The sequence below is a fragment of the Odocoileus virginianus genome, chromosome 8 (assembly GCF_023699985.2).
Source record: "Odocoileus virginianus isolate 20LAN1187 ecotype Illinois chromosome 8, Ovbor_1.2, whole genome shotgun sequence".
Taxonomy (NCBI): domain Eukaryota; kingdom Metazoa; phylum Chordata; class Mammalia; order Artiodactyla; family Cervidae; genus Odocoileus; species Odocoileus virginianus.
Genome location: NC_069681.1, coordinates 39,239,676 through 39,261,135, shown reverse-complemented (window position 1 = coordinate 39,261,135; position 21,460 = coordinate 39,239,676). Strand labels below are relative to the sequence as shown.

Genomic DNA, 21,460 nt, shown 5'->3' with positions numbered 1-21,460 from the left:
ATCCGAGCCGGCCTTGCCTATTCCATGTGCATTTCATTCTTTCTTTTCCTTTGACCAGGTAACTAATAGTGTAGACGCCCCCCTCGCCCCCAACTCCCCCGCCAAAAACAATGTTCTAGAAAAGCCTATCACTCGGTGACTACTTATGAGCGTCTGCACGGCCCCTCCTGGGGCCAATAAGCCCCGGCCTCCCTTTCACCGGAGAGCCGATTCCCCGCGCCGCCTTCCCACCAGGAGCACGCTGCGGGAAGCCGGGAGAAGCCCTCGCTCAGCCCCGGACGTACCCGTGGGAACCCGCCCGCGATCGCCGTACCCTGCGGCCTGCGCGCGCCCCGCCCCGCCCGCGGGGCCCGGAGGCCGGGCCTCTGATCGCGTTCCAGGCAGCAGGCGGGCTCCCGGCCGCCCGGCGGAGCGCGGACGCCTGTGATGTGCGGCCAGGGAGCGCGCGCAGCGTCCCGGGCGCCAGCCTGTGATCGCCCGCCAAGCGAACAAGCACAGCTCGGGCCCGCGCCCCGGGCTGCCGCCCGAAGCGCCCCAGACCGAGGAATCGGGGAACCGGGTTCAGGCAGGCGGCCGTGGTCTGCTGCGGCCCCCGGAGGCTTCGTGCGCCCACCTGCACCGGACCACTGACCAGATCCAGCGAGGATCCCCCAAACTTGCCCCGCAGGGGTCCCTAATGTCCACTCGCTTCCGGACAGAGCGGGGGTGGAGGTGCATCAAGCCCCCGGACACAGGACGCAGCGCCCGAGCTGTTCGTCACATGAGCTGGAGGAGAGAGAAAGTGAGAGAAAGTGGACTGCCTGCTCGCCGTCCTCAGGGCCTCTGCCTGGCGGAGCCTGTGTCCACTTCCGGGAAGACCTCTCTGGAATGGTATCTTAGTTCCCCACAGGTGGTTATCAGGACAGGTGTGAATAGTTTAGCAAGAAAGAAACGATTCTGCCTTAAACGCCTCCCTGTGCAGTCTCAAAGCAGACAAAAGCCTGCCATTAGCGTAGGTGGTGCAAAGCCACCTGTTCAAATAGCTCAGATCAATAGTGAAAAACAGCCTTGGAAAGAAGAAAAGAACCCCAAGCCAGTGCAAATACTTGAACACAAGTCGAAGGATTAAGCTTCATCAACAGGGTAACAGGCAAGGAGCGGGAGAGGTGTTTCCCTGTTTGTAATAGAAACTTCCAGGGGTTATTTTTAGCAGCCTATTTGATTCCATCAGATGGCGAGATAGCAGCTTTCTTAGCCTTGTCAAAATAAAAATATCGGAGAAAAATCCAGTCTGCTCTGATCCAGCAAACATTTGTGTTTGGAAATCCCGATTTCAGGTAGTGGGTGAGCAGTAGGATTCTGTTCAGGAAAACAGCCAGGCGCTGGAGAGGTTGTATCTCTGGTTGTTGTTACTGCCTGCTTACATCCCAAGAAAACAAAACCATGATTTAATCAGCATTAATTTTCAATATTTTTGAAATGTTATTTTTACATTTGTTTCCTGGCATAAGAGAAAAGCAGGGGAGGGAGTGGGAACACCGCAGAAAAAGGAGCCAAAAGAAAGTTGACTTGGGAAGAGTGGGTGGGAGATCAAAGGGCTGCGGTGGCAGAGCTGGTAGGGGAGGACCAGGGCCACAGTGTGGGAACAGAGCCCATGGATGCGTCAGGATGTGGGCAAAGAAGGGACCGGATCGCCCTCAGAGCAGGGCAAGAGGCCTCTGGCCTCAGCCTCACACTGTAGAGGACCCCAGTCTAACCCTCCACTGACACCCCCTCCCCAGTATACATGGGGTGAAACCTCTGAGAACCAAGGGGACACACCTGTCCAGTGCCCTCTCCTCCAGATGCTCGCTTGACAAAGTGTGGTCCACAGCAGCATCACCTGGACGCTGGTGAGACATGCAGGCTCTCCAGCCTGCCCTCTGACCACAGCATGTCAACAAGAGTCTGCATTCTAACAAGATCCCTAAAGATCCAGAAGGACTAATGTAGACACCCAGGGTACCCAGGATCCCAGAATGACCGGCCCAAATAGCTCCAGCCCACATCAAGAACATGCATGGCCTGTTGCCCTAGTCCATCCTCCCAAGGTTGATAGCACCATGCAACACCACAGGTGTGAGTAGTCCTGGGCCTGGAAGGGCCTATTTTTCAGGGTAGGGAGGGGTGGACAGAACTTGCCTGTAACATCTGGGGTGTCTCTACTACTCTAGGTGAGGCTCTTTTAGGTGTGGGCTGTGGGCATGGGCCTGCTTGCCCCACACCTCCACATTTCAGCAAGAACTCTGAGAATCCAAAAATTCTAAATTTGAATCAAGCCAATTCGAATCGAGCCTTCCAGGTAGTTGGGAAGGATTATCAGTGTGGGAGGATAACACATTATTGAACACTTTGTTAGGTTGATTTATAGTTCTGCCTATTTAGACATATAATATGTGGGCCTCCATTTGTGCTCCTGTTCTGGGCCAGAAAATATCAGGAGCAAGCCCTGCCAGCAATAGATACTTCCTACAGTAAAGTAGAGAGAAAAAAAACAAAACAAAACAGAAAAAGTGTTGATATAACACAGTACACTTGGCCCATAAATACATTTTCTCCATTCAGTTTTCTAAAACTTTAAACTGCATCTGAATTTTTTGTTATTGAGATGTAGGCGACATTTGTTTGCCTGAAACAAGCATCAGCTTGTTCAACTAACACTCAGTATGAAAGCCATTCATTTTCCCCACCAACACTGGTTATTCTTCTATGGCCCAGATGCCATATTCAGCCAGGCTCTGATGAGTGAGACCCAGCTGCCCTCAGTAACTCCTTTGGTACCTAAGTCAGCTAGCCTCTCCATACTAAGCAGGTCTGGTTCTTCAACTTCCTTCTTCCCAGAATGATGAACTTCAAGCCAAAGCCTACAAGAGCCTTTAACCAATTCTGCCCCAGGGCAAATTTGAGTGATAATTTGATTAAATAGGCAAGGCTGAAGAGCTTCTCATGCGGCAGTAGTGGTAAAGAACCCACCTCCCAATGCAGGAGGCGTAAGAGACTCAGGTTTGATCTCTATGTCAGGAAGATTCCCTGGAGGAGGGCATGGCAACCCACTCCAGTATTCTTGCCTGGAGAATCCCATGGACAGAGGAGCTTTGAAGGCTACAGTCCATAGGGTAGCAAAGAGTTCTACATGACTGAAGCGATTTAGCACACATTCATGCATTCACAAAGGGTGGGTGGTTCTCAAATTTTTCTATCTGGATGCCCCAAATGAAGCTGAATTCAATTGCCTATGTGTTATCCAGGGTATTGACAATTTCCTTATTGTGATTTGATATTATTGGGCAACCTGGTTGTTGAAATTTATTTACTGGTTAAGTTTCCTGTCATACTTAATGAGGATGAGTTCTTCCCTTCCAGGTGGATCACAAACACCCACCCTTACAAACTATGGGTGGTATCCACTGCTTTTTATATTAGAGAGAAAGCGATATGGCAAACTCACTTGAGGTAAAGTGTCAAAGACTTAATGTTTTATACTTTCATGAGACTATGGGATCTCAGTTCTAAAAGAACCTCAAGGAAAGGTATCCACCTGAATTAATCAACAATGATAGCCCTTTAAGCATCAGTGGAAAACATAGTTTGTAAAGAAGGTCTTCCCCAGGACTCCTTAAATCGCAATGCTTGGGCAGCTACCTCGTCTATCTCCTCAAAAACTAGCCTTGAAGAGAGGCTCCTGGCTCTGATGAAATCAACATAGTGGATATCTTTATCAGGTAGGGTTAACTACTGCTGACTCCAACATAGAACTTGTTCTCAAAAAGACTCTACTGCCTCCATCCTAAAGACTAATAGTCAGGAGTCCTGTTCCAATGAGGAGAGGAAACCAAAGTGAGAAAGCAAGGAAGAGGACAAACAGCCATCTACAAGTAGCTAGTCCTCCTTTGTGGATGGGCTATATTGAGGTCCAGCCATGTACGTCAGGGCTGGGCTGGCTTGTTGATACAGTTTACCTACCAGTCCTCACCTTGGCGCCCAGCTGCTGTAGAAACACCTGAAAGTCCAATTCCACCCAAAGAAGTAATTGTCTCAGGTTCCCAATTGTCATCTGCGTTTTTACCCCTACACATGTAAATCAGAAGCTGGAACATTCATACAATATGGAAAACCACCAACTTTTTCAGGGAAATTTGCCTAACTTTTCTTGTTGCATGATGACTGATCTTAGGTGCCTCCCCTAGAGACATGTGGCGGCATATCTAGACCCATTGTGTTATTTAGAAGCCAAAATTATCAGTGAAAACTAGATCATATAGGATGATTATGTGGCTGTTCTGGAGCTGCAATGACAAAGTAGTTTGTGTTTATCACTGGGTTTTCTTAACTCTTTCAGAGTGATATGTATGTATTTATTAAATAAGTTTTCAAAGTTTTAGAAATGAATGATTATCTGTCTTAAGCGTGTCCTCATGGTGTGGGGATATTGAAGCTAGGAACTTCTGTGAAGGTGGATAAGATATTGTTCATATGTAAAACACAGAAGAGCTATACAAAAGAGATCTTCATGACCCAGATAATCATGATGGTGTGATCACTCACCTAGAGCCAAACATCCTGGAATGTGAAATCAAGTGGGCCTTCGGAAGCATCACTGCAAACAAAGCTACTGGAGGTGATGGAATTCCAATTGAGCTATTTCAAATCCTAAAAGATGATGCTGTGAAAGTGCTGCACTCAATATGTCAGCAAATTTGGAAAATTCAGCAGTGGCCACAGAACTGGAGAAGGTCAGTTTTCACTCCAATCCCAAAGAAAGGCAATGCCAAAGAATGCTCAAACTACCACACAATTGCACTCATCTCATGCTAGTAAAGTAATGCTCAAAATTCTGCAAGCCAGGCTTCAGCAATATGTGAACCGTGAACTTCCAGATGTTCAATCTGGTTTTAGGAAAGGCAGAGGAACCAGAGGTCAAATTGCCAACATCCGCTAGATCATCGAAAAAGCAAGAGAGTTCCAGAAAAACATCTATTTGTGCTTTATTGACTATGCCAAAGCCTTTGACTGTGCAGATCACAATAAACTGTGAAAAATTCTGAAAGAGATGGGCATACCAGACTACCTGACCTGCCTCTTGAGAAACCTGTATGCAGGTCAGGAAGCAACAGTTAGAATGACATGGAACAACAGACTGGTTCCAGATAGGAAAAGGACTACATCAAAGCAGTATATTGTCACCCTGCGTATTTAACTTATATACAGAGTACATCATGAGAAACGCTGGGTTGGAAGAAGCACACGCTGGAATCAAATTGCTGGGAGAAATATCAATAACTTCAGATATGCAGATGACACAACCCTTATGGCAGAAAGTGAAGAACTAAAGAACCTCTTAATGAAAGTGAAAGGAGAGTGAAAAAGTTGGTCTAAAGCTCAACATTCAGAAAACTAAGATTCATGGCAAATAGATGGGGAAACAGTGGAAACAGTGGCAGACTTTATTTTGGGGGGCTCCAAAATTACTGCAGATGGTGACTGCAGCCATGAAATTAAAAGACGCCTACTCCTTGGAAGGAAAGTTATGGCCAACCCAGACAGCATATTAAAAAGCAGAGACATTACTTTACCAACAAAGGTCTGTCTAGTCAAGGCTATGGTTTTTCCAGTGGTCATGTATGGATGTGAGATTTGGACTATAAAGAAAGCTGAACACTGAAGAATTGATGCTTTTGAACTGTGGTGTTGGAGAAGACTCTTGGAAGTCCCTTGGACTGCAAGGAGATCCAACCAGTCCATCCTAGAGGAGATCTATCTTGGGTGTTCATTGGAAGGACTGATGTTGAAGCTGAAACTCCAATAGTTTGGTCACCTGATGCGAAGAGCTGACTCATTTGAAAAGACCCTGATGCTGGGAAAGATTGAGGGCAGGAGAAGGGGACAACAGAGGATGAGATGGTTGGATGGCATCACCAACTCAATGGACATGAGTTTGGGTGAACTCCAGGAGTTGGTGATAGACAGGGAGGCCTGGCATGCTGTGGTTCATGGGGTCGCAAAGAGTCAGACACAACTGAGTGACTGAACTGAACTGAACCCTTATTTAATTTAGACTTTGTTTTTTATATTGGAGGTGGGGGTAGGAATACCATAGCAACGATTCTGTTGTCATTACTTTACCTATCAAGAGTCAAGGGTGTCTGTTGTTCCCTTACTGATGAAGTTAACTCTGATTACTTGGTTAGGGTGCTGTCTGCCCAATTTTTCCACTTTAACAATACAATTACTCCTTTATTAACTAATTACTCTGGGAAATCAGTCTATGAAAATGCCCTGTCTCTTCCATCCCTCAAACATCACTCTGTATTCATTTATCAGCCAACTGCTGAATTTTATCAGAATTACTTATGAGAGCAATGGTTGCTATATGGTACTTTATCTGTCAAACACTTTTCTACATTTGTTAGTTGGCATTCTACTGGAAAAAAGAGCTTTCCATTCACATTTTTCCATCTCTCTACCTATCTTATATTTTAGTAAAATTATTATAAACTCTTGGATTAAAAAAAAAAATCACTGTGTTAGGGAATTCCCTGGTGATCCAGTTGTTAAGACTCTGAACTTCTACCACAGGGGGCATGGATTCTATTCCTAGTTGGGGAACTAGGATCCTACATGCAAAAAAATTTTAAAAAATTCATTGTCATAAAATGTAGTTTTAAATTTCTCAATCCTCTATCGACTGTTTCTTTCTTACTTACAACACTTCTAACATGATATAAACTTTGTCTCAGAGACATATTAATTTTTGTTTAGGTAGTCTGCAAAATTTAATTTAAAAAATGTTTTTTACATAATGTACTACAAAATTAAATAGTTTTTGGATCAAACACTGTTTTGGAATACTCAAAGCTTCTACCTATTGGGATGGATAATTGTAAGTTGGCTAGTTTTAGGAGCATGGTTGCTGAGTGAAAGACTGAATTTAGTCAGAACCGTCCAAAGTAAGCTTTCCATAAAGCATTCTTGGTGTATCTAAGTCTTGATCTTGCTTCTTGAAAAATCATACAAATTCCAGTGTTGACCCCTGAGGCGAGTTAGATGGGCCTGGAGTATAGATGGAGGTCTCAGGGCTGGAGCATATTATTTCTTCTATTAATGTTCTATTTTCAGTTCTGAATTCAAATAAATATATATTTCTCTCAGATTTTCAACACATACACTGCTATTTCAGTTTTTTGAAAGAAAAGTGAGGTGAATTTCCTTAGAATATTAGATTTAAAAAGCAGAAGCTTTTTAATCCATATTCTTTCTGTTTTTAAAGAAAACACCAACAACTTACACATAAAGCCCCGTGTTCTCCGAAAGGCTTTTAAATGGGCCTGCTGTGCTTCCAAGTACTGTCTTCATCAGGACCATGCGACTCATTCACTAATAGAGTGGGTACAAACACACCCAACAAACACACTTAAGAAAAAAGCCCTCCTAATGTTGAGCAGAAATTTAACTTTTTAATGCTATTAAAAATATTGCTAGTGTGCAACACGGATGAACCTAGAGATTGTCACGTTGAGTGCAGTACGTCAGACAGAGAAGGAGAAATATCATATGACCCTTATATGTGGAATCCAAAAAGAAATGATACAAATGAGCTTGCAAAGCAGAGACTCACACACTTAGAAAACCAACTGATTGCCAGGGTGGGGGAAGGATAGGGGGAAGGGATAGTTAAGGAGTTTGGGCTAGATATGTACACTCTGCTATATTTAAAATGGATAACCAACAAGGACCTACTGTATAGCACATGGAACTGCTCAATGTTATGTGGCAGGCTGGATGGGAGGGGGGTTTGGGGGAGAATGGATACATGTATATGTATTGCTGAGTTCCTTCACTGTGAAACTATCACAACATTGTTAACTGGCTATGTGCCAACACAAAACAAAAAGTGAAAAACAAATTGTTAATGCATAGCAGGGCCTTTTGAAAGCTTATATGGTCTAATTTTGGGCTCCAAAATCACTGCAGATGGTGATTGCAGCCATGAAATTAAAAGACGCTTACTCCTTGGAAGGAAAGTTATAACCAACCTAGATAGCATATTTAAAAGCAGAGACATTTTGCCAACAAAGGTCCATCTGGTCAAGGCTATGGTTTTCCAGTGGTCATGTATGGATGTGAGAGTTGGACTGTGAAGAAAGCTGAGCACCGAAAAATTGATGCTTTTGAACTGTGGTGTTGGAGAAGACTCTTGAGAATCCCTTGTACTGCAAGGAGATCCAACCAGTCCATCCTAAAGGAGATCAGTCCTGGGTGTTCACTGGAAGGACTGATACTGAAGCTGAAACTCCAGTACTTTGGCCACCTCATGTGAAGAGTTGATTCATTGGAAAAAACCCTGATGCTGGGAGGGATTGGGGGCAGAAGGAGAAGGGGACGACAGAGGATGAGATGGCTGGATGGCATCACTGACTTGATGGACATGGGTTTGAATAAAGTCCAGGAGTTGGTGATGGACAAGGAGGCCTGGTGTGCTGCGGATCATGGGGTTGCAAAGAGTCGGACACGACTGAGCGACTGAACTGAACTGATGGTCTAATTTTAAACATAAATATCATGATAACAATGAATAAAGACAATAGTGTTGATAGAGTTTCTCAACTCTCTGGGGTTAAGAATCAATTTACATTTTCATTACATTGCAAACTAATCAATGACCCCACTGTGCATGTCTGGTGTGTGGCTCAGCCACATGCACCTCCCCTGCAACTGTGACATGCTGGTCTCTGGTCTGTTCAAGATCCCACCCATCCCAAGTGTGGATGTCACAGCAATAGAAGATGGTTGTGAGTTTCTAGCTTTCTTAAAACTCCTGTACTTCTAGCCTGGTTACAAACAGGTTGTGGACTAACATTAGCCCACAGGCCACACTGTGAGTGTCACTGTCATATTTAATCTTGGCAATAACCCTCTGAGAAACATACTACTCCCATCTCAACATTACAAAGAAACTGAGATACAGTGGGCTTCCCAACCTTAAGAGCCCATGATTAGCAGGTAGCAGAACTTGAATCCAAACCCAGTCAGTGCCCAGAGGAGTCAGTATTTGTCCCTGGAAGGCTGACTCCAGAGCCTGTGCTCCTACGCATGTACTTGTGTAATTTAACTACACGTGAATGAGGAACAGTTTGGTTTAGGTCATTAGATGAGGATCTCCTCAAATACACCATCTACAGTCTACAAACCTTCATGCACACCCATTCTGCTTTCCTCTCCTGGTGATTAGGAATCACCAAGGTTAGTGAGTCCACCCTGTGTCTTTGGTTGTTCTTGGTCCATCCATCATCCCAAAGCAATGGTCCAAGGACAGGGACTGTATTCATTTCTCAGATGAAGGAAGTGAGATTCAAAGAGGTTGAAACACTTAGCCAAGCATGTAACTATGGCTATATGGATATAAGGTGACCAGAGCCCATTTTGTCAAGGATGATGCCAGTTGATTGTCCTGGCACCTTGGCTGGTTACTGCTTTCCTTTAACTATCAGGTATTCCACTCTGGACAGTACATTCTTTGGACATTCACGCTGCTATTGAGTAGTAGAGAAAGAACTGACAGATCAGTGTGACTGATTTTGACGCCAGGGCTTTCTGTTATCCTAGGCTACCTTAGAATTTCAAAATTATGAAGTTGAGAAGATTTATCCTCAGTAATCAATTCATCCAGCAAACATTTACTGTAAGGCACCACACCTCTTATGTGACAGACACGGTGCTGAAAGATGTAATTAAAAAATGAATAGGGCACAGTTCCAAGTTTTTTTCTCATGTGGTTTAGTGAGAAGACAGACCACATATGAATACTCATAGTCAGCGAAGGCTACATAATTTACAGGACCCAGAGCAAAATGGAAAGAACAGAGTCCCTTGTTTAAAAAACAAGTATCTCAAGATGGTGACAACAGGACACTAACCAAGCATGGTTCAGTTTAGCAGACGAGAGGTGCACAGGGTCCGACAGAAATCCGAGTTACCTAGGATGATGACTGATCTTAAGGAGACTTTCTGGAAGAGGTGACAACTGGGCTGACCCTAGAGAATGAGGATATCTCCCCGAGATGGAACTTCTCTGCTTTTTAGACCATATGTTATTGAGGAGAATGACTAAGTCATCATTTTGACTTAAATGTTAAGTCACCAGCAGTTTTCTGTGACTGTACATCCTCCTCACCAACCACTGGACTGTGACACATGCCCGGGGGGACATGGAGATGTGCTGTCCTGACCTCCCTTCAAGGACTCATTGCCCAGCTGCTGGAAGTGCTGCCAGTGGGCAACCTTAAACCACCAGCCCCTCTGGGGGCAGCCTCTGCGCAATGACCCATCCAGGTAGAGGTAAATAGGCCTGGTCATTGGACGTGTCAGGACAACTCTGAAGAGCCATCTTCACTTCAGAGCTCCCACAGGGTCATCTAAGGTCACCTGGCCAGTGTTCCAGCTTGAATTTTTCTTCTGCTCCATCCCTCCCGATTCCACCAGCGCTGATGTTAGGGGCACCCGTAATAAACATACCAGTACTAAACTCCATCTGAGTGCAACCCAGAGAACCAATCTGCAACCAGTACAAAAAAAATCCCAGTATTTGGGGAGGATTTTTATTTGAAAATTATTATGTATTTACATACTTGTAACATCTTAAAATCCCAAAATAGGATACAGAGGGGTGGAAACAAGGACTTTGTGTCACATATGGTTCTTCTTTGGCTCAAAATTCTTAATTTGATAAGGATGAAAGCACATATGCCACAAAGTTTGTGAATATTAATCTATGAATTTACTGAAATTTGCTAATCTTTTTAAAAATTTGTTGTTTTTGAGGGATGATGAAGTCTGTAACTTTTTAATGGAGGATATAAAATGGGATAGACTAGAGATTTCTTCAAGAAAATAAAGAGAAACCGAGGGAACACTTCATGCAAAAATGGGCACAATAAATGACAGAAATGGTATAGACCTAACAGAAGCAGAAGATATTAAGAAGATGTGTCAAGAATACATAGAACTATAAAACATATCTTCATGACCCAGATAACCATGATGGTGTGATCACTCACCTAGAGCCAGACATCTTGGAAAGAGAAGTCAAGTGAGCCTTGACTTCCTAAGGATGCTTCCTTAGGAAGCATCACTATGAACAAAGCTACAAGAGGTGATGGAATTCTAATTGAGCTATTTCAAATCCTAAAAGATGATGCTGTAAAAGTGCTGCACTCAATATGCCAGCAAATTTGGAAAACTCAGCAGTGGCCACAGGATTGGCAAGGTCAGTTTTCATTCCAATGCCAAAGAAAGGCAATGCCAAAGAATGCTCAAACTACTGCACAACTGCACTCATCTCGCACACTAGCAAAGTAATGCTAGCCAGGTTTCTGCAAGCCAGGCTTCAACAGTAGATGAACCATGAACTTCCAGATGTTCAAGCTGGATTTATGAGAGGCAGAGGAACCAGAGATCAAATTACAAACATCCACTGGATCATCAAAAAAGCAAGTTACAGAAAAACATATACTTCTGCTTTATTGACTACGCCAAAGCCTTTGACTGTGTACATAACAAAATGTGGCAAATTCTTAAAGAGATGGGAATATCAGGCCACCTTACCTGCCTCCTGAGAAATCTGTATGCAGGTCAAGAAGCAACAGTTAGAACTGGACATGGCACAACAGACTGGTTCCAAGTCAGTAAAGGAGTATGTCAAGGCTGTATATTGTCACTGTGTTTATTTAACTTATATGCAGAATAGATCATACTAAATGCTGGGCTGGAAGAAGCACAAGCTGGAATCAAGATTGCTGGGAGAAATATCAATAATCTCAGATATGCAGATGACACCATCCTTATGGCAGAAAGTGAAGAACTAAAGAGCCTCTTGACTAAAGTGAAAGAGGAGAGTGAAAAAGTTGGATTAAAACTCAACATTCAGAAAACTAAGATCATGGCATCCAGTCCCTTCGTTTCATGGCAAATAGAAGGGGAAACAATGGAAATAGTGAGACTTTATTTCTTGGGACTGCAGCCACGAAATTAAAGACACTTGCTCCTTGGAAGAAAAGCTATGACCAAGCTAGACAGCATATTAAAAAGCAGAGACATTACTTTGCAACAAAAGTCTGTCTAGTCAAAGCTCTGGTTTTTCCAGTAGTCATGTATGGATGTGAGAGTTGTACTATTGAGAAAGCTGAGCACCGAATAATTGATGCTTTTGAACTGTGGTTTTGGTGAACTCTTGAGAGTCCCTTGGACTGCAAGATCAAACCAGTCAATCCTCGAGAAATCAGTCCTGAGTATTCATTGGCAGGACTGATGCTGAAGCTGAAACTCCAATACTTAGCCCACCTGATGTGAAGAACTGACTCCCTGAAAAAGACCCCGATGCTGGGAAAGACTGAAGGCAGAAAGAGAAGGGGATGACAGAGGATGAGATGGTTGGATGGCATCACTGACTTGATGGACATGAGTTTGAGTAAACTCCGGGAGTTGGTGATGGACAGAGAAGCCTTGTGTGCTGCAGTACATTGGGTTGCAAAAAGTCAGACACAACTGAGCAACTGAACTGAACCGATTTCCTTTAGTAACACATATTGTACTTATTCAGTTTCAATAAATGAACTTTGAAGAATTAGGTAATTTGGAGACTAAAATGGGTTGATTATACAAACATGGATTTTGGAATTTTGTTTTGAATTTGAACTTTATTGGTTTTCCTCATTCCAAGTGAAAAATTTCCTTGATTTTAATAAAAGCTCATCCGTTCCCCATTAGTGAAATTACAAAGACACTTTCTCTTGAGATGTGGTATCCAGAATGTCATACACATTTCTAGGTAAAGATGTATTGAGAAAATATTACAAAATAGAATCATTGTGAAAGCTTGACTTACAAACCCAGGTGCTGAATCTAACACACTCAAGTCCTAAGATTCTGAACATCATTAAACTTCTCAGAATTCGATATGAAACAAATACTCAGATTTGAGAAGAGATGCTTCTAATATCTCTAGACAAACTATCCGAAAGAAAAACCCAGATTTTCATCAATTTACATAAGGTCATATGTACCTTATGTAAAGGTACATATTAACATTTAACTCACCAAATCATCATAATACTTGGTCTAAATCACTGCCTTGTGGAATTGACTTCAATCATTTCTTCAGAAAACACATTTATGCTGTTATAGAAAGCAGTTAGCATTAGACTGATGTGCTTGTATCTTTCCTACAAGTGGGGATTAAAAAGGAGGGTGGGAGGAAACTTTTGGAGGTGATCAATGTGTTTATGGCATAGATGGTGGGGCTGATTTCATTGAGTGTGTACTATCTTCAAACTCTTCAAGTTGTTTACATTAAATATGTACAACTTTTGGTATGTCAATCATAACCTCAATAAAGTGGTTAAAAAAATAAATAAAATCCAGAACCATTTGGATAGAATTGGTGAGACAAAGTAGGATTTATTTTGGTTATTTAGACAAAATACAGACCTTGAACTCTGTTTACCAAGAGCTTCACTTGAAGCCATTTGCTATGGGCTAGAAGACAACCTTTTAACAACTCAGCAAAAATAACTCCTCAGGTATAGCTTATTCACCTTTAGATGACTGGACCGCTGCTTTTGAATGAGATTCTACAAGAAAAATGAGGCCAAGAACTTTCTTTTTACTTAACTCAATTATGAATTATGACATGCAATAGTGAGGAAAATAAAATGAAGAGCCCAACCAATATTCACCTAACCTCCAGCCAACAAGAGAATATTTTAAGTAACTCAGAAGCTGATTTTAAACACTATGATTTGATTGTAACTATGTCCGAACTTTGTGTAAAGGGAATCATAAATATTCTTTGGGGTCAGGCTTAAGTTTGTTTTGCACCTGGGTTGTTGATGTTCAACTGCTATCATTGCTACGGGATATGCTATTGCATCACAGTCCATTTTCCTTCTGCTGTTGATTAGCATGTGGATAATGTCTAGTTTGTGGCTACTGGGAATTAGGTTTCCAAGAACATCTGTGAACAAGTGTATATCACTTGTACTCTGGAGCAGAATTAATAGATCTGAGGGTGTGCAGTATGAGTAAATGCTGTCAAATTGTTTTCCAAAGTTTTTTGTCAACATATACTTTTTTGCACATGCAGAAGTGCACAAGAGTTCCCACTGCTTCATCGGCACTAATTCTTATTCTCAACCTTTTTAATTTTAGCTACTTTACTGGGTGTTTCACGGTATCTCATTGTGGTTTTAATTCACATTTCCTTGGTAACTAATGAGACTGAACCCTTGTGCAGTTATGGCCATTTGGATATTCTCTTTTATGAAGGGCCTATTTGAGTCTCTTGTCCATTTCTTGGGCTTTCTGTGTTTTTCTTAACGAGTTTTAGGAGTTCTTTATTGCCTGTGTTATTGGTTCTCAGACTTCGGACTGCATCACAATCACCCTTAGGCCTTGGTAAGGCAACGGGGGACCAGTGGTCCCCACCACCAGTGTTTCTGATTCAGTAGATATGGGACACAAGAATCAGCGTTTCTAATGATTCCCAGGTGATGCTGCTGCTGCTGGCCTAATGACCACACTTTGAGAACATACGTCCTGTAGGTGCTTTAAATGTAGCAGCAGTAGAGGTTTCTCGCTTGTCTGGGGCAAAAATCAAAACCCCAAACTCCCAACAATTTAATACTTGATTTAATCCTGGGACCTTCCCTTAATGGAAGGGGTACAGCTGGGCTTAGTTCAGTAGTAACGATTTAAATCAGTGACACCCACCTCTCTGCATAGAGCATCTGGTGTACCTTTAGCCAAGAGTTGGGAATGGATCTCAAGGAAAATGGATCTCACATTAGCTTTCAATAGCAAGGACATGAGCCAGACCTCTAAAAATGAAAACACAGATCTCTGGAGATGAAAACATTTATTTCGACTAAATTTTATAAGAACCATGACTACTACATAATTATTGGACTAAACATTAACTGTTGAACATTATCTCTAAATACAAACTACACTCAATGTATTTGGGTAGTTTGCCGAGTATGTGGTTTTTAAGGCTTGATTCTATTCTTGATTCTATCTGTTTCTCTCTGGTAAAGAGTCCAAATACCAGCTATCAGAAGGCATATTATATATAAACATATGCAATATGAGCATAGCTATGCCTAATTGCGAGGTCATGAGAGTACACTTAAAATCAGGGCAGTAACTTTAGTAACTTGAACTCAATACACCATACCCACCACCACTAAGAAAAGCTAAGGACCTACAGCTCAAATCAAGTACTGCAGGCCCTAGAAGTATTGTGGTTTGTTGATCTACTGATCTGAAAGATCTAGACAAAGTGCAATTAGTGGTCATAAGTAAACTAACCTGGACAGGCTCATGAAAGTGAACCTTCCTGATGCATCCTGAGAACATAGGGCATAAACATAGTCAACAACATAGCAACAGCTTTCTATTTTTCTCACACAGTCAGGAGAACCCATGCATGTAATTTAGACAGGATTTCAATGACGGCTAAACCAAAAGGCTTATGTCAGCAGAGGGTCAATCGTCATGAGAAATCCAGATGAAATCACCACTACATACTCAGGAAAGCAGCATGGCCTTTTCGAAAATATCACCAGGCTGAATCTAAAACTGCAACAGGTCTATCAAGTCAGAGCCATGGACTCTAGAAGCTGATCAATGATCACTCACATGTCGATCATTATCAAATCCCCATAGAATGGCAATTTTCTGAAAGCATTCCTTTCTCTTCCACCCTCTTTCAGAAGATAGAATGAAATACTGACCTTCACGTATTTTAACCATTTATCTTGGGGGGTGGGGAGGAGGGGCTCTCCAATGTAATGCCTCATATTAATTTCAACTAAAGTGTATTTTTTGCTTTCCCTATTTTGTACTAGCTTAACCAGAGGTCTTTGGCGGGGAATAGGGGATCCTACTTATGTTAAAGAAAGTGGTAAGGCAAAATGGCAACTTCCAGAGTCTTCAAGTAAACAGAATCCCTGACTGGAAAGGAATATGTAAGTTGGGGACAGTAAAAAACATCTATGAAAACTTTGTCTTACACCTTAGAAAATGTGCTTTGGCTCTGAAGTCTCTTTAAGGCACGAAACCTGGTAGACAGCTTTTATTGGTGGCCTGTACCTCTGATTTAGATAAGACAAAAATACTTTTAACATATAAATAACAATAATAATGTTGTTAAGAGCCTGAAACCACTGGGTGAAGTTGCAGGAAAAAATCCAAATGGACTAACATATTCTATGTGTAAATATCTGCTACTGGTATAAAAATAAGTAAAATGTACTTTACACAGTGCAAAAACTATTGGAAAAATGCCTCTGGAACAGACTTGACGTCATAGTAGAATCACAGTGCCGTCTCAAAAATTGTTAAGGCTGAGGGCTGTCCACTGGAAGCGTTCATAACCACATGGCCATTGTGAGTAATATCTGGATAATTCCTCTTGAAGTACACCTGAAAAAAAAGGACAGGTATAAAAACATGTTTAAAAGTTTTCAAGTCCTCCTCCCTAAGGTAGTGCATTTCTCTGTTTGCTTTTCATATGAAGCAATCAATCATATCACTAGTGGAGACACAATATTAAAAACCAGGGATGTTATTTATTCAATGGAGGAAGTAGCCCCCATTAAAACCCTCACTGGAGCTGGGCTTAATGCCAAACAACCTGTAGATCCACTACAGTTCTGATCATCCTGATCCACAGATATGCTTTATCAGTACATTAAATTGATAAGCAAAAATCATCTTACTGACTCAAAGCTTGGGGATAAATTAAAAACAGGGTGACAAAGAGGCTGGGAAATCTAGCGTCTACACGAGGCTTTCTCATTTTCACACATAAAATGAGCACAATCGATTTGGATGTTAATATCAGGTTGTAATCCCTATATTTTATAAACTCTGATTGACAAGCATTGAAACGCAGGCGTATATGTATGAAATATCCTGGCGTTTAATTTGTGTGGCAAAGCAGTTATAGGGCCTATAGAAATGTGATCTGTGGATAGTGGGTCCCAAGAATGAAAAGAGAATCAAAAGCTTTAACAATGACTCAACCAAGCAACTTCTCTAAAATGTAAGATGATACCAAATAATACGACAGTTCTTTGCCAGGCCTTTGAGTTCTTGAATTCTACCAATTTCTAGCTGAACTGGAAGAGATACAGGTTTTCTGATAAATGTATAATCAGAACACAAAGGAAATGAAACGCTGTCAAGCTTCTCTGTTCCACAATCATCACTTTTTAGTAGCTGTATCGTATCTTGGTTCCTTGACGGATACACATAACAAAATGAAATAATGTCAAGACTTGTGAGCTCTTATCTCCAAATGTGTTTAGGTGGAAAAAGGGCTTCAAAAGTAATTTTTTTCCTCCAAGGAAGAATGTGAAAAGTTTTGTTTAAGTCTTTAAAACAGAAAATGTACCATCTATCCGAGGCTGACTCATGTCACATGCTGGGTCGCTTAGACACATGATTCTTACAAAACCTCACTCTAAGTCCATTTGTGGATACTGTCAACAAAGTTATCACCAGAGATAGTGGGCTTCATATTTGAAACAGAAAAGCTCTGAGACACCTACCTACTTTCTTATTAGGTGTACTTTCTTTTTCTCTTATTGCCTGCATACTTGCTAATCGCAAAATCACACTGCATAAGAAATGCTCTATATTAAAATGTCACTTGAGGAGAAAAAGAAGAAATTCTCCAAGAATGCTTGGATCCCACTGGGTAAAATCTGAAGCTATTTCCATTATACTGTAAGCATCTAAAAGTAAGGGTCTTGGGGGAGCTAACTGCATTTCATCTTCCTCCTCAATTTTTAAAAAGATTGCCACACTTGAGTTGTTATGTATTTATGTATGATGCTGTTAGTGAAACTGAAAACAGCACTCCCTCAAAGGAAATTAATTTCAATTTCTAATGCTTGATATACCACCCCATCAACTGGTTCTTTTCTCCATACCACTTGTCAATGTCACTTTTTATTAAAAAATTTTATTATTAGCAATTTTTAACCAAAATGGCCATTTCATGGTCTAAAATACTTAAAACAAGCTTCCTGTGCACATAACCTCCTTGATTCGACCTTTCATCTGTTACCCTGGTGTAGCCCACACTTTGACAGCAGGAGAGAGAGAAGGCATCTTTTTCACAGGGCAGGTTATGAAGGGAGCTGAGATAGCTGAACACTTGTTAGCAGAGTCCTTGTGGGTGGGCTGAGCCTTGGATGCAGAAGCCCAGTCTCACCTCTCTCTCTCCTGGGACCACTGCTGACCCTGGAAAAATCATTTAAGCTCTCTCCGCATCGGATGCCTGATTTGTGAAATGAGACAACGACCTACCTCATATGAACTAATTGACGGCTACAAACTGAGGATGAAAACAGGGTGAGCTAAATGTTGGGTGTGACTACGAAGGTGCTCAGAGACAGGGCCGCTAAGCCCACGGAAAGTAGCAGCATCATCTGGTTTGAAGAATGAAAACAAAACATCTAGGAGTCCCTTGGTGAATCTTTTGATTTTATCATTACAGTAGGGCAGGCTAGCAGTTAATACACAGTTGGATCAATAAACATAGTAGCCCAAGAGGCAGTAACCCAGGGCTTCCCTCATAGCTCAGCTGGTAAAGAATCTCCTGCAATGCAGGAGACCCTGGTGCAATTCCTGGGTCTTGAAGATCCTCTGGAGAAGGGAAAGGCTACCCACCCCAGTATTCTTGGGATTCCCTAGTGGCTCAGATGGTAAAGAATCTGCCTGCAATGCAGGAGACCTGGGCTCGATTCTGGGTTTTGAAGATCCCCTGGAGAAGGGAAAGGGTACTCACTCCAGTATTCTGGCCTGGAGAATTCCATGAGGTGATAAAGAGTCAGACAGGACTGAAAAACTTTCACTTTCAGGAGGCAGAATGGGAATTAAAAGACTTAACACTTTCTAACCTGTGACTTTGAGAAGTTACTTAGGCCCTATTGCCTCAATTTCTTGATCTGAGGAAAAACACTACCAGCTCAAAATGGTTTTAATGAAGATTAAAAAGACACAATGCCCCCCAAAAAGTTCAAATTCAGGGCAAGCAAAACGTTAAGACCAGTGAGTGTTGGGTTTCTTGAGACTTTTCATGTCCTGCTCAGGTTTGGTTAATTAGAGATCCTCCAATTTACATTGAAACAGTATTTCAACTCCAACTTGTAAACAAAGCCATAAACTCTCCCATGCATGGCTAAAGGTCAGCAATGGATGGTTCATAAATGTAGAGTTATGAGTCAAGACTCTGTCCATTCATTCTTACTGAACCGCATGGCCTTAGTTTAACCTCAGCAACCCTCTAACTCCACGTCTTTAAGTCAGGTCTAACGTTAGTACACATCCTGGCAGGTGTATTATCAAAGTATCTAGAGAATTAGAGAGGATTTCTTCTTTTCATTTAACACAATTTTGGATTTCCTCTCATCCTCTCAGAAATCACTCTCAGAAGCCAGGACATTGGAGATTAAAAAGTAAGCCCAATATATGATGAAATCAGGAATGATTTGAAATCACAAATGACAAAATATCTGAATGAATTGCCTTATGCAAAGGGATCCAATGGGCTGCAGCCAGAGAGAAGGTACGTAAAGAGAGCAGATCTGAGAAATGATGCGAGAGCAGCTCTCTAACTACCTGGTGAATGCTAAGGTGCCAATGAGGAATCATAGAAAATCGCTGTCTGCCTAAAGCATGTCCTAGGTGAGGTCCTAGGACAAGACAGATTCTGAAATACAATCAGCATTGTAGCTGCCCAACTCTACAGGTTAGGGAAAAGTTCAGGCTAAATAAATATGTACTCTCAGTTTCTCTGTCTCTCTAGCACAGACATGCTCACTCACTCTCTTAATCTGAGTCATGGGGAACGCTTCTATATTTTTAACAGAGGGAATTCCCTTAAGTCTGAAATGATGCACTAGACACAAGTATCCAGCAAATATATGGTCTTAAAAATAACAGAATTAAAAAGTGAGCAGTAGGAATAATAATAAATAAAAGGTAATATAATCTGTAAAACAGAAAAAAAAGGAAAAGGAACAGGATAAGCATATGATGGATGAAAGAAATACTCACTGAACAGACAAATATTATGAAAAAATAATATACTGAAAGAAAATGTAGTAGGATAATCAACCTGTAAACAACAGAGATCTGAATACAATAAAACACACAATAGTAACAAAAGATGAAACAACAAAGTGAAAGGGAAGATAAAGTAGGGAATGGAAAATTGGGGCTCTGTAACAACCTAGAGGGGTGGGATGGGAAGGGAGGTGGGAGGAAGGCTCAAGAGGGAGAAGACCTATGTAAACCTATAGCTGATTCATGTTGATGTTTTGGAGGAACCAACACAATACTGTAAAGCAATTATCCTTCAATTAAAAATAAGTTTAGATAAGAGAAAGTAAAAAAAAAAGAAAAACAAAAACGATAAATACTTTTTAGCCATTAAAAGAATGAGATAACTATACACATAGACAGTAATATTAAATGAAAAAAGGGATAGCTATCATCGTGCTTAAAAACAGGAAGGCCACATATGCACAAGTTCTTACTGATACACAGAACAAGTCAACAGAATAGTCAAAAATGGTACTGGGGCTCCACCCTGGGGGAGGAGCCCTGTAATGACAGGAATGGCAAAGTGACTTTTTAATTTATGAAGTGATTTTATAAATAAAATTTTAAAACCTATTATAAAACATAAGGTTTTTGAATTTTGTAGCATTAGATATATTATTTCTTTAAAAACTGATTATTAAAAATAAAATTTAATTATTTTCTGATGCTACTCAGAAGAACTGTGGGCACATTTTCTTATTGTTGGGAGGCAAGGGTTCAATATACATCCTTTTAAAAAGTGATCCCACTTTAGCGCTTAAGCATCTGCTCTCTCATCTGATCCCTGTAATAAGGGAAGAAGCCGGCAGGGCTGTAATCCCTGCTCTACACACAGGTGAGGACCTGAGGCTCAGAGACCTTGGGGGACACAAAGCCACATGGCTGCTAAGTGCCAACTCCATCTGTTCAGACTGGTCCAGGCTCCAAGATCTAGGATATGACGTTTCATAACTTTGGGTCGTATCTGGTGATAACATGAATAGACAAAATGAAATTTGTTACATACTGGGAACACAGAAACTTCAAAAAACAAAATGAGAAAAAAAGAAACAAACCCTCAATCAGGTCTGCTTCATCACAGAAGAAAATGAATGACAGACAATAATCCTTTGTTATGTGATGAACTGGGTCCCCTCCAACTTTACATGTTGAAGTCCTAAATCCGCCAGTCCCCCAGAATGTCATTTTATTTGGAGAAAGGGTCTTTAAAGGGGTGATTCAGGTATAATGAAGTCATACAGGCGTGTCCTAATGTAACAGACTGCAGTCCTTA

The 21,460-nt window shown here is 41.5% G+C and overlaps 1 protein-coding gene across 3 annotated transcripts in view; it reads right to left on the bottom strand.

Annotated features, from left to right (window-relative positions):
• Positions 1 to 14,911: 14,911 nt before the first annotated feature.
• The window catches only part of ABCC4 (ATP binding cassette subfamily C member 4 (PEL blood group)), a 187,061-nt gene continuing 180,512 nt past the window's right edge, over positions 14,912 to 21,460 (bottom strand). For all 3 annotated transcript variants that reach the window (XM_070471514.1, XM_070471515.1, XM_070471516.1), the window contains one exon: positions 14,912 to 16,494. In XM_070471514.1, coding sequence (XP_070327615.1) covers positions 16,387 to 16,494 — 108 coding nt within the window. In that variant the 3' untranslated portion in view covers positions 14,912 to 16,386. The remainder of the gene's footprint in view (positions 16,495 to 21,460) is intronic.